Source organism: Triplophysa dalaica, chromosome 8 (genome assembly GCF_015846415.1).
Source record: "Triplophysa dalaica isolate WHDGS20190420 chromosome 8, ASM1584641v1, whole genome shotgun sequence".
In the NCBI taxonomy this organism is placed as follows: Eukaryota; Metazoa; Chordata; class Actinopteri; order Cypriniformes; family Nemacheilidae; genus Triplophysa; species Triplophysa dalaica.
In genome coordinates this window covers 5432742-5447404 of record NC_079549.1, presented here as the reverse complement: position 1 = coordinate 5447404, position 14663 = coordinate 5432742, and the positions used below count along the sequence as shown (strand labels likewise).

Here is a 14663-nt window from a genome sequence, read left to right as displayed (position 1 = left end):
TATATTGGTAAATCAGATTTATTGTCGGTCAATTCGGTTTCATAATGCACACTTATAATAGTTCGAACTCAGTTACTACGGAAACTTATGCTGGGAAACTAGCCTGGTCCGTGGCAGTCTATCTGTCAGGCTAAGCCTTACTTGTTGCTTATCTAGAGGCAGTGTTGGGTGTAACTAGTTACTAAGTAATTAGTTACTGTAATTTAATTACTTTTCCCTTGAAAAAGTAAAGTAAGTGATTACTCATATGTTTTCTGTAATTTAATTACAGTTACTTTTGATGTAATTAAACTAAATACTTTGTGAAATATATGCGTATGCAATAGTGTAATTGACATCAAATTACACTATCTGTGCTTTAATGTATAATTCTCACATTTGTAATACTTTGGTCAGTTAATAATATTAGTTATTTGAATGAATTAAATAGGCCGTTTCATTTCCATCCTTGAATCACTTAACTAATCATGATTGATGTAGGATATAGAAAGTAATTAGTAATGAGTAACTAAATACTTTATGGACAGAGTATTTTGACAGTAATCTAATTACACTATTGAATATGTAATGAGTAACTAGTAATTAATTACTTTTTCAGAGTAACTTACCCAACACTGTCTAGAGGTCAGTTAACATTGACCCACCTGTAATGTGATGATATTACCACTGATTCTCATGATGCAATTTTATTATAATATATAAATTGCTCAAAATTGTTACACATGTACACTAATAGTGCATTAACAATATGTTGAAATGACTGCAAATACGCGTTTGAAATAAGTTCAATTAAAATCTGAACTTTTTTTCCAAGTTGGAAACTCTGAAATTTGTAAAAAAATGGCAGCAGCCCCAACAAGCCTCGAGAATTTTATAAATAGGTGTTTAATGTGTAATTTCAATGATAGACATTGTGGCCTGGTGCGATTTCTTTTAGGTCTTTAACACATCCGCAAATTTACATAGTGGACAATTCACAACAGCATCCAACAGAAGATTAACAACAGTAATTAAAATAACATAAAAAAGAATCACTGTATACTGTAGGCAGAATTTAGTGAATATATCAATTATAACTATTTAAAAATTGATTACGCTTTTCAAATTGCAAATCGTTTAAATAATTCTAAATTATGAATTATTATATCACTTTATCCACAATTTTGTGAATGTGTGTACAGGGTGAAATTTTTCTTTGGACATGTTGTCTGACACATACAGACAGTATAAACACAATGAGGATGTGAATGTCTGTGCTGACGCCATATGGTTTTCTCTGCCACACCTGAGATCTGTCGTGTCAATACAATCTTATATAATCATGACTGGCATTGTATCTAGTGTATCTGCCTGTGGGCCTTTAGAAGTACGAATGGGAGCGGAAACGCAGGAAAGTGCACGAAAAATTTGATATGAAATTGTGAACTAAGTTCAAGAATGTGTTGTTGGCAGAAATTGTGTTTTGTTTGAGTGTGTTTGTATGACTTTTAGGTTGTTGCATGTGACACTTAAAACATCAGATGCATTTGCAGGGTGTTGGGAACATTTCTTTAACATATTTGTCTGTAGCTTCATTTCTTTTCATCTCACATTGTCTCCCCCTTTCTTCTCCTCAATAGTGTGTCAGATTGATTGAGTCAGACTTTCCACAAAGTTTGCATAAAAATAAACAACCGTGTGCTTCGGTCCTTTAAAGAGGGGTTGAAAATAGCAGACTAAGACTGTCTGAGAGTATTTATTTGCATTGTACTTTTGTTCTTGCGTCACACAATCCTTAGCCAGTCTTTTTGTCGTCTTGGTATAATCTTGGTTTGGTAAACCTTGTAACTGTACGGGTCCAGGTCTGACAGTATTGTTCTAGCAAGTCCAGGTTCTGTTGTAAGCCGTGTTTAGTGGGAGACAACAGAACTAGATCATCTACATAGAGCTGACATTTTATTTGTGAGTGAGGTAGAGTGAGACCTTGGCTTCTGATCGCTCTAGGATTGTTGCCAGTTCTTTGATGTAGATATTAAACAACGTTGGGCTTAAATTGCGGTTAAATTTATTTGGCCATTTCACTTATGCGGCCTATATATATATATTTTAGGATATATTACGGTTGCCGAACATTCAGTGCATCCCTACTTAGAGCACATCCATGCATCACTAGCGCAGGGTTTATGGCGTGCTTTTTTTGGTCGTTAAGCAAAAAGCAGCAGATACTAGTACAATGACATTTTTAATGGCATTGTGTAATTCATTTAAATACACACTTCCCCTAAAGTTTGCGTCTGAAGAGGAGACTCTTACAAATAGATACGCAATAAGGTCAGTCGCATAAACATCCATGTCCACACCTTTTCAGGCGCTAATTTAAACTGCATGTCTTAAGTAAATTCCAATGGCAGTTTTTTTACGCCAAAAAAGGCATTTACGCTGCTGCAAGCTGTTAGTAATAAATAAATTCATTCTAAATTTAGGAGAATAGAATAGTCCACAACACAACTACAATGACAAAGAGTAACAGGATTGTTGGACTTTCAGATATTTTTTTCTATATTGAAGTTCGATGTTCGATGCCAAGTTCGGTGTTCCATACTCGGAATTTGTGCTTTGCATTTAACCCAACCAAGTGCCCACACACAGCATTGAGTAAAACACACACCGTACCGTGAACATACACCCAGAGAATTGAGCAGATATTGCTGCTGCCCCCGGGGAGCAGATGCTCAAGGGTCTCACCTCAGCCATGGTATTGAAGGCGGAGAAGAGCGCTGATCATTCACACCCCCACCTACCCTCCCTGCTGGTACTGAGGCTCGAACTGGTAAGGTTTGGGTAACAAGTCTGAGTATTTAACCTTTAGGCCGCGACTGCTCCTAAAGATATATTTTTTTGAATATAGAGTAGTTAATCTTTTGAATAAAAAGTATTTTACAGCTTTGGGCACTTGACAGTGTTTCAGCTCAGGTGATTTTGTTGCTACAATAGAGCATATCTGCTTAAGAATGTGATGTTAGTATCTGACTTTGAAGATAGATTGTTTAATTAACAAATATTAATATTTCAGTAGCCCGGGAATACAATCTGGTACAAAAATGTATACGTGGAGACAGAAATATAAACTTGCATTGTTTTTTAATCATTGCACACAGACATTTGGTTATAAGTAGGATGTGCTCCAGCGCTATATAAAAAAACCGAGCACTAGACTTTTTATAAAATAGAGGATGCAACATAATTTTGACATTGTATTACAGTATACAAAGGAAACAGGTTTTCAAATCAGGTCTCCAGACATCCTCTTCGTGTAGACCAGCATCACTCACACTGTAAAATAAAGAGCAGTGGACATGGGAGATTATGGGAGAGTTAGAAATAATGAAACGTATATTTAAAATCCCTGCTAAAAAAAACTAGCATGAAATGTTGCAGTCCTGCAGCTTTCCTGTAGCTCATGTGTAAGAGCATTGGTTGTGGGTTCGAAACCAGGGGATTGCATACAGCTAAGTATAAATGTATAGTATAATGCAATGTAAGTTGCTTTGGTTAAAAGCGTCTGCCAAATGCATAAATGTAAATGCTGTTGTATCCAACAAGCTGCTTGACTGCAACACTGTCTTGGTCAAAAGCAGCCATCCTCAATAGGCGGACCGTGGGCCGGATCCGGACCTTTGCTTCGTTCCGTCCATTTCTGTAATTGATCTTTTGCGGCTATATCATCTAATATCTTTATCTAGCACCAAACACGCTTTACAGTTTACCCTTTCAGCCCTGGGCGCGCTGCTTCTCTCCCGCCAAAGACACGCAGCATGAAAATCAGCAGAAACGTTTTAACAACACACGTTGGTAGGGGATCAAAAACTTATTTCACTGACTGCAAATACATTTATAACCTTTACGTTACATTTTTCCCCTCTATTCAGTTAAAATAAACCTACCCTAATAATATTTATTATATACCCTTCATTTCATTGTAAGCAGGCAAACTTACGAAATCAGCAGGGGATCAAATAATTATTTCCCTCAGTTTGTATATATATAAATATATATATATATATATCCATATGGGCTAAATTGATTAAATATTTATCAGTTGTTATTTTCAAAAACGTGTTGTCTGGACTCCCGTTTGGAAGAAAATATAAAACTGGACCTCTTGGAACTTTAATTCAATACCCCTGGTCTGTGGGTTCTGACCAGGTTTTGTCTAGCTTGTGAGCATAAATGCTAGCTAGAAAATCAGCTTGGAAAGATTGTGTTTTCAGCAGGTTAACAAATTCTGTATATCTCATGGAATATAAAGCCTTAACATACCGCGCAGTAGAGCCTCTTAACCCTTAGGATGTCATTGCGGCTCATTTTCCTAGCTTTACCAATTACAGCATTGGAGTTTGGAATGGGAATGATGGTTGGCTTATGGTTCACAGAGAAAGCATATCTGAAACACACAATAACAACACACGATTGCTTACTGGGTTTTAGTATTTGTGTGTTTAAAGAATTTTTGGTCTGATCTTAAGCAAAACTTGCCTTCGATAGTGCATCACAGAGTTGTAGTCATAGGGAGTTGCCAGATTGTTGGTGGGAACTTTTTTAAAATTGCGCTCCTTTCCTGTTAAAGGGCATTAATGTTTGGATGATAAATATAACAAAAACTAGAAGCATAACTGTATTTGTGTTCACAACAGCCAATGATAACAATAGCACTGTTTAAAGAGATTCCAAAATGAACATTTTGTCATAATATATTCAGCCATAGTGTGAACTCCCCTTCACAGTGTGTAAGAAAGTATTATAAAGTGACTCTGGTAAATACTGTGATATGTAACCGACTACAGGTCATGTGATAACGTTCGTTAAAAGATACGTTTTCAAAAATTAAAATGTAAACCTTATATATTTTACAGACCTTTTAAAAACTCATAATCTTCTAAAAGTTTAGCAGACTGTAAACCCGCTGAGTTAAGACTTACTAAATATAAAGCAATATCTTGAAATCTAAAAAAATTTTACCAGGTTTTATGTTTTTAGAAATAATTTTAACATGTTTGTCACGGTCACTGCGGTTCTGCTCGTGATGGAACCCGAGAGCATGAAGCAGCTCATGCTGAACAGTTTTGTGACTAATACACCCAGGGCGTTCCAGAGACACTACCTGGCCTCCACCTTGACGTCCCAAATATGAATAGCAGCTGTAGACCACACAAAGGAATCAGGTCTTACTTAAGAGTGAATCTATACACAGATTTATGCACAGAATAAAGAGAAAGATAAAACGTCATCTATGTATTTACCCACTAACAGACTTTATGTCGATGAAGTGCCTTTGTGCATTGTGAGGAACGAATCGAATGCAGGTTGAATTCTTGAAAGATTTCAGGCCTGTTTTAATCACCTCTTTTTCTTTCGGAGCTGTGGGAGAAGCAGAATTTTAAGTGAAACATCTACTAGTATTAGATAAGTCTAGTAAGAGTTGTCATTTACAGTACTGGTTGGAGATGACGTAGGGCACATAGACTTTTCCGTCTCTGCTTCTATCCCATTTGCACCCCTTAGCTGTGCATGGATCTGCATTCTGTAACCCTGTTGCTACAGCAATGTCTCCAAACATGATCACAGGATCCTCCGGTCCTTGTTCTGTGTAATATAAGGCTGTTATTCAATCGACTTGTTGATTCTGTGAAATTATTTTTATAATCAAATTACTTTTTGCATTTATTTATTTATTTATAGATTTACCAGAATGTTTGTTATCCTCCATTATTCTTGACATTGGATCATCATCTTGTTCAGTGCTGGCATCTGACAATTTGTAAATTATAAATAAAACACACAGAAAAGTACTCATTTAAATAAAAATCATCACCAGTTAATGTACTAACAGATAATGTCATTTGTTTATCTTACCAGTCTCTTCAGAGATCCTGCTGAAGTAATTCTGTTTAAGGATTTTAAACACATGTAGATTATTTAAATTATTGAAGCTTTTCATTTCTGGTGTTTGTCATGTGTCTGCTCTTACCGCAACAGAACGACTCTGAGCTGGAACGATGCTCAGCAGAAGAGAGATGTACATTACTAGCAGGTACATGATGAGAGCTTCCCAAAACAATGTGTTGGGCTAAATATAACTGTGTGTTATATAGTCTTTTGAGGCGTTTAACTTCCCTTTTTGTAAACCAGCCTTCATGAATTGACAAATCATACAAAATTAAAGTTTTCTCATATGTGGAAAAAATGTAAGACACTGACAGACTTGAAAAACTACTGTAATGTGATAAAAAGTGATGTTGATAGAGCAATATAGATTGAACACTAAATGTTTCATCTTTTTATATTCAATTATTTTGCAAAAATAATTGGAATACGAGTATCATTCAAATAAACAACAAAAAATATGCATGGAAAAGCAAAAAGCGCAAAAGTTTGTGGGTCGATTCCCAGGTAACACATATAAGCCCAAAAAAGTGCGCAAATGACAGTGCGCTGAAATGACAGTGCGCTGACAGCCAGCTCACCATTGAGATTCCAACAAATGTGTAACTTTCGTCGCGTGAGTCTCGCTACACAGTTGGCGCATATCCGCCTGACTTTAGGCTACTTACTCCTGGTCATTTCATGCGTATTCTCTGATCGGATAGCTATCCGATTTGTTACAACGTATCTATTTACACTTGGCCACATGAATGCGTTTGAGCTGAACGGATATGAATCTGATCTTATGTTCCCGCACTGCAAATACACATCCGCTGAACTGAGATGGCAGCCACTGGTATTCTTCTCTATCTTGGTTTGCGAATGCAGTCCAAAAAAAGAAGCTTGCTGCAACGCCTACGCAAACAATTCAACTCAACTTTATTTACAGAGCGCTTTTTACAATTTTAATTGTTACAAAGAAGCTGTACATGAGACACATTGACTATAAGAAAAACAACTAAGGTCATATACCTGTAAAAACAAGAAAAATTTGAAAACACAAAAGACAGACATACAAATGCTCCACACACACAATATGCATACATACTTACACACATTGACATAGACGCACACACGCAAACACACACGCACAGTAAAAGCACACATTTGACATAAATGAGAGAGAACCACAGGTCAAATATTAAACAGACTATAAATTCCCATATGCAATAATAATTATGTAAAACTTCTGAATTCTAAAGCAGCCCCCCGGCCAGGCAAATAGTGCAAAACAGTATGCAAACGGGGGCGAGGAACCCAAAACTCCAATCGAGAAAAAAAACCTCAGGAGAACCCAGGCCCAACCAGGGGATTCCAGTTCCCCTCTGGCAAAAGCTGCTGCCTATGCACAAGGTCAACAGTGCTTGCACAACAAGGCTAAATAAAAAATAAATAAACTTACCGGCAGGGGCGAGAAAACATCTGCAAATTCTGCCTGTAACTTTGCAACATCCGTGAGCTAGGAGGACGAGAGATGATCTCCCCCTGGAGCCAGAGCGAGGGATTGCACTTTGGTGTTCGCTTCTGGTCCGAGATCATCTATTCTACTCACTATCGTCGCCAGCATCACGGTGTTCGCCTCACTCCACTTTTTGAGGAGATTGAGGTGATAAATCTGATGTGCCCCTCTCCTGTCGGATCGTACTACCTCATAATTGAGATCTCCTATTCGTCGTGTGACCTCAAATGGTCCTTGCCACTTGGCGAGTAGTTTAGAACTGGACGTTGGGAGCAGTGTTGGGTAAATTAGTCTGAAAAAGTAATAAATTACTAGTTACTCATTACATATTCAATAGTGTAATTAGATTACTGTCCAAATTACTTGATACTTTACTAATACAATTACTAATTACTTTCTATATCCTACATCGACCTTGATTAGTTAAGTGATTAAAGGATAGACATCAAACGGCTTATTTAATTCATTCAAATAAATAATATTATTAACTGACCAAAGTATTACCATGGAGATATTACCATGGAGATGGTGGTCTAGTGGGTCAAACCACTGAACTGGTAAATCAAAAAAGGTTGCTGGTTTGATCCCAGCAGCCACCACCAGTGTGTCCTTGAGCAAGACACTTTACTCCATGTTGCTCCAGGGGGATTGTCCCTGTAATAAGTGCACTGCAAGTCGCTTTGGATAAAAGTGTCTGCCAAATGACTAAATGTAAATGTATTACAAATGTGAGCATAGATTTTAAAGTAAGACTTTGAATTTTGATGTCAATTACGCTATTGCACACGCATATATTTCACAAAGTATTTAGTTTAAGTACATCAAAAGTAACTGTAATTAAATTACAGAAAACATATGAGTAATCCCTTACTTTACTTTTCAAGGGAAAAGTAATTAAAATACATTAACTAATTACTTAGTAACTAGTTACACCCAACACTGGTTGGGAGTAATACAAGCACTTTCTATCCGCGTGAAAATGTACGTAGCCTGACGCCCCTTTTATAATGTCGGCTCTGTCTGTCCTGTGCCTGTAGCAAATTCTCCATACAGAGCCGCCCCAGTGTATGGAGTTTTGTTCGCAGCTCCAGGACATACTGAATTTGGTTTTTGCTCGCGGAAGGCCCGTCCTCCCAAGCTTCTCTTAAGACATCTAAAACCCCGCAAGGCTGACGACCATAGAGAAGCTCAAAGGGGGAAAACCCCGTGGAGGCTTGGGGGACCTCGCAGACCACAAATAAGGGGTTCCAACCACTTATCCCAATTTTTGGCGTCCACCACCTATGTACGTTCTTGTGAATGCCCGGCCAAAAAAAACGGGCCGTTAGGCGATTTACAGTTGCGGTTTGTCCCAGGTGTCTTGCCATTGGTTTACAATGAGCCGCCTGGAAAAGCATTTCCCGACGGCTTTTCGGTATGACTAACTGGGTTGTATCCTGTTTTGACTGAGCGTCCCTATTCACTCGATACAACTGGTCTTTTAAAATAGCGAAATATGGGTAGGTCAGTGGTTGCGCAGGATGGAGAAGTTGTCCGTCGATGGTACGGACCTGATCAAACGCATGTTTGAGCGACTCGTCCTAAGACTGCTCCAGAGGAAAATCATCACCCTGGGAGAGATTTCTTCTCTCCACAGCGCTCCGTTCCTGTGGGGCCGTTGTCAGAGGCCCGACTCCACCTCTCCCATCTGCGTGACCGCCCCTCCCCATCGCACTTGGTTTCGCCCAGAAACATCCGCACATAAGTGGCCCAATAATGACGGAAATAATGCTTGTTAACAGCCACCTCTACACTATGTTTTTGTCCCCTGAATAGAATGGTCAAGGGCACCAGAGGATAGTTCACCACGTCCCCGTGTACACAGCTACCTTAACCCCGCGGCTCGTATCCATTGCCCCAAATTGGATCAGGCTTTGGCGAATTGAGGTTTGGTTACACCAGTGGTTCTCAACTCTGGCCCGCGAGATCCATTTTCCTGCCGAGTTTACCCCGAACTCTGAAATAAAAAACCTGAACAAGCTAATCAGCATCTTTAGCAATAGACGCGGGTTATACTTCCGGGTTTCAAATACCCGCTCTCTCAGTCCGTTTTACAACTCTCTGGTTGACGAATCTTTCTCCTTTGGGCTTTCCTGGACACACCGTCTCTGTGGCTCACGTACAACCTGTTTTTCCCATCCGGTTTCTCTCTCTCCTCTTGCTTCCTCCTTCGTGCCTTAAATGCGTCTCCTCGCCAATTACTAGAACGAGAAGCAGGTGTTTTCACTATAGCGTTGATCTGCTTACTCAACGTCATTCTCCCGACACGCCCTCTCCGCGCAGACCGTGTTACACCACGCCCCCCTTGCCACAATATCGTTAACAAAAGTGCTTTATTAGAGAGAGATCTAATATTTAGCAATCCGAGTCGTAACAGTTGATTATCTGAATTATGTTCATGTTTGTTTAATGTTTATTACATTACTTTCAAGAGGTTTAAACATTATCTTATGTTTTCTAATCCGGGGGACAGTTTGGGACATGTTTGGGAGAAGAGATTATTACATGATGTACATTTTGTGTATTCTGCGATGTGAGATGGCAAGCAGACAGTTGGTTAAACCATTCTGTCTGCTCCCTGACCTGGGCCCTACAGAGTCAAGTTTTAGCATTAATAAGACTTTGTGCCATATGTCTAGACAGGAGGGAAGCCCCATCCCAGGAGGGATGGAGATCGTCTCGTTTCAACAGGTCAGGTCTGCCCTCAAAACTCTTCCAGTTATTTATAAAACTATATTATTCTACAGGCACCACTCAGACAACCAGCCTTTTAGTGATGGTAATCTGCTATAAATCTCTTCACCACAATAAGCAGTAAGGGGGCCAGAGAATATTGCAGTGTTTGACATCGTGCTAGCGAGCTCGCACACCTCTTTTATATTATCTTTGGTTATCTCCGATTGACGGAGTCTAACGTCATTTGTGCCGACGTGAATAACAATCGTACTGAATTTACAATTAGCCTTAGCCAGCGCATTTAAATTTGACTTGACTTAGTTGCGAGCACTAACGTTGCTCGCATCCAAAGTGTTTTTTACAGTCCTTACACTTTCTTACTATCCTCAAATAAAGATTGGATGCGAGACTCTAATTCTAAGATCTTCTCCGCAGAGGTGTCAAGTAACGAAGTACAAATACTTAGTTACCTTATGTAACAGAGGTATTTGATGGTTGATGGAGATGGTTGGTCTAGTGGATTAAACCACTGAACTGGTAAATCAAAGGTTGCTGGTTTGATCCCAGCAGCCACCAACAGTGTGTCCTTGAGCAAGACACTTTACTCCATGTTGCTCCAGGGGGATTGTCCCTGTAATAAGTGCACTGTAAGTCGCTTTGGATAAAAGCGTCTGCCAAATGACTAAATGTAAACGTAAATGTATTTTTCTCTATGGGACTTTTATTATGACAGGGTTTTTTTCTCTGCCGTGCGCGGGGAAAGATGAAAAAGACGTCTGGGAAATAAGGGAGGAGCATCAGTTTTCTCTTGGTGAAGGAGACACGCCACGATTGATGTACTAGAGATCGACATTTTTCCTTTGCAGCTGTAGTGTAAGACAGTGGTGCACGTTCGGAATAAGTTTTGTGAGTCTAGTGTTCATCAAGATTGTGATGTGAAACTGTAGACGCAGCTGAAAAGGAGGTTTTGGGCGATTGCGTCGTCTAACAGAGAACGGTGTTGGAGAGCACCTGAGAGCACGAGTAAGAGTTGCAAGGGCGTGAGTTTTCTTCAGAACACGTATGAGTGCATATGCGAGCTGATCGATCGACTTTGAAGAAGTGATTCGTTCTTGAAAGACGTTTTTTTTTGTGATCCAGTTCATTTAGCTATGCGCGCCGCGTGCGAGCTGAACTGAGCTGCGCCATTTTGCTCCGGACATTTCCTGAGTTTTTTCCTGGGTCAAGCGGAAACTTTATTGTGTTTTTATTTGCCCTGCCATTCTTACGACATCTCACTGTCCAGTCTCAGCTGTTCACTTGACCGTTACAGCTGTGTTTCAAGTCATCGCAAGTCATCACATCAGTACCGGTCCAACGGTTCGGTACACGCACGCACACACACATACACGAACACTTCACTGATAAAGAACTGAGATTTGAACGAACTGAGTGTTTCAACTTTCAATTTGAACTGTGTTTGTAATGACTGAATCGTAAAATTGATTAATGAGAATCATTTAAATGATTCACTCTTCTTCCGGCTTTGCTACTGATCGGACGCATTTACTAGCACTCCCTGCTTTGCGTTTCTGCTTTTATGCTTAATCTTATTTAAACACCAGCAGTTCAGTACAGTGCTCAGACTAAACAATTAGGCACTAAAACCAAAGACTGGGAAATACTTCAAAACTTTCGAATGCCAAGCAACCAGGATTTATTTTAGGAAGGTGGTTTACCAGTTTACTGCCGACAATTGAAACTCTTCGGGATAACTCCGTTGCCCACTCTCAAACTGGTGTGAAAATGCCTTCTTTTGGATCAACAACCACCTGCTGCTCACACTGCCACAAACTTCTACAAAAGATTGCAGTTCTCGAAACAAAGCTACTCACAATATTGCCGTCCCTGCAAGAACACACAGCTGATACTCGCCGTGGACCCCCTCAGCATACAGCCGGTGAGTTCTGTGAACCCAGCACTTCTCATCAGATTATAATTAGCTCAGATGCAAACAAAGGTAGCTGAGGACACAAACCGTTGGCAAAAAAAGGGCGCAAGACCTAAAGATTATTGTAATATCAGACTGTCAAGAGTTTCACAAATTGCCGCATTAGCTTCATCTACCCCAGATATGACTAAGACTCGACTAGACTGTAGTAGAGTAGGCGGGGCGAGACCGTGGTTCGAGTCCGGTGAGTAATTGTGAATTAGCGCCAGCTGTGCGCACACCGGGCTCGAATCACGTGGGAGATAGGGAGCATATAAAAGGAACGAGCGACCGGACCGTCGGAGAGAGAGAGGACCGGGCCCGAACATGTTTTACGTTTGTATTTGTATTTATATTTATGTTTTGTTCGCCGGCGGTCGTCCGTGAGGGGCCGCCGGCTGTTATATTACTTTATTAAATGTTTTGAATGTTGGCCGGTTCCCGACTCCTTCCTTCCCTTTTATGGAGATTTATTACATAGACAATGTTGGTACTCTGCCACCCCCTGTACATCTTGAAAATAGATATGAGGCAATGATGAACATGGGTGAAGAATCCCCAAATGTGGTCAGGCAAAAATCAAAAGTGGACACTGCAGTTGGCAGACGCTCTGTGTGAAACAGGCAACGGCACTCTGCTCAGAAAGCAGCCGAGCCAAATACTCTGATAGTGGGGGACTCTATTATCAGAAACCTTCGTAGCAGGGCTATACGTACATACTATTTCCCTCAAGCAATGATTGCTGATGTAAGCAAGGAACTGTCAAACATCCTGAAACAACATAAGTATGTTAATCGGATTGTCATACATGTGGGGAAAAACGATACTCGAAAAGAGCAGTCAGAGCTCCTAAAAAAGAACTCTTTGAAATGCTTGGAAAGCTAAAAGTTCAGTCATTCATCAGTGGACCTCTCTCAGCTCAGGGAACGAATATGTTCTCTCGTCTACTTAGTCTGAACATATGGCTGCAAAAAACCTACAACATGAGAGGACTGAACTTCATTGACAACTTTAATCTATTCTGGAGTCAGAGACAACTTTTTACAACGGATGGCCTCCACCCAAACAAACTTGGTTCAAGAGTGCTAAAGGACAATATCCTCTTCTCCCTCCTCCACCCATCAGTAGAGTGTACCACTCCACTCCTAAATGGCACAAATACACCTGATGAAATTAACAGCTGGATGTGTCAAAACTTCCTTCAGTTAAATAAAAACAAAACTGAAGTCATTGTTTTTGGTAACAAGGATAACACTAACAAGTTAAATACATACCTTGACTTAAGAGGTCTAAAGACACAAAGTAAGGTAACAAATCTTGGGCTAATTTTAGAGTCTGACCTAAGTTTCAGCAGTCATGTCAAATCAATAAGCAGATCAGCCTACTACCATCTCAGAAACATAGCCAGAATCAGATGTTTTGTCTCAAGCCAAGATTTTGAGAAACTAGTTCATGCATTTATCACCAACAGAGTGGATTACTGTAATGGACTCCTTACAGGTCTTCCCAAAAAGACCATCAGACAGCTGCAGCTCATACATAACGCTGCTGCCAGGATTCTGACCAGAACCAAAAAATCTGAGCATATCACTCCAATCCTCAGGCCCTTACACTGGTTACCAGTTACTTTTAGAATCAACTTCAAAGTATTATTAATTGTCTATAAATCCATTAATGGTCTATGACCTAAATACATCTCAGATATGCTCATTGAATATAAACCAAACAGACTTCTCAGATCATCAGGATCAAGTCAGTTAGAGATAACAAGGGTTCACTCAAAACAGGGCGAGTCAGCGTTTAGCCATTACGCCACCCGTAGCTGGAATCTGCTTCCAGAAGATATCAGACATTCACCAACAGCAGCTACTTTTAAATCCAGATTAAAAACACACTTGTTTAGCTCTGCATTCACAACCTGAGCACTGTGCTGGTTAACATCAACTGCACTTTTATTTCTAATTTATTTTTATTTTTATTTTGCTCTTATTCTTTTAACATTTTTTAATCAATTTTATTGCTGTTTTACTGTTTCTTAAAAATCTAAAGTTTTTGTGATCTTAAATCATTTGCACTTTAAAGATACATTTTATTTCTTTCTGTCAATCATTTTATGTAAAGCACTTTGAAATGCACTTGTGTATGAAATGTGCTATATAAATAAACTTGCCTTGCCTGGCCTTGCCTTAAATGTCACTGTTACTGACTCAATTTAACGTAATTCTTTGAAGTGAATCATCTGTGTTGTTCTATAAGAGCCATCAATACCCGTTGTATGTAAATAAGTTTGTGGTCTTGTACTGCCATTTATTTGAGGGAACACTTTTGAGGTGTTGTGAGATTTGCTGTGAAATTGTTTTTCATTTGAAGCTTTTTCAAGAAAACAAGAAATCTTGAACTGTTTATTTTAATTTAACTTTTTTTTGTTATTTTGTTATTGAAATAGACCCTTCCATCAGAAACGTAATTTACTAAGAGACAGAAAATGAATTACTTATTGTTAAGATTAAGACATTGGACAGTTATTTTTGAATTTACCTTGGGGTAGGGGCGTCTCAC

At 39.4% G+C, this 14663-nt stretch overlaps 1 protein-coding gene across 1 annotated transcript; it reads right to left on the bottom strand.

Annotated features, from left to right (window-relative positions):
- Positions 1-3103: 3103 nt before the first annotated feature.
- On the bottom strand, positions 3104-7322 carry LOC130427207 (hatching enzyme 1.2-like). Its single transcript, XM_056754444.1, has 9 exons — positions 6008-7322; positions 5893-5923; positions 5725-5787; positions 5470-5622; positions 5280-5397; positions 4999-5177; positions 4516-4597; positions 4300-4423; positions 3104-3312 (listed from the first exon to the last, which is right to left on the bottom strand). Exons 1-9 carry the CDS (start codon positions 6074-6076, stop codon positions 3304-3306), a joined length of 828 nt encoding a protein of 275 aa, XP_056610422.1. The 5' UTR covers positions 6077-7322; the 3' UTR covers positions 3104-3303.
- Between the last annotated feature and the right edge of the window lie 7341 nt (positions 7323-14663).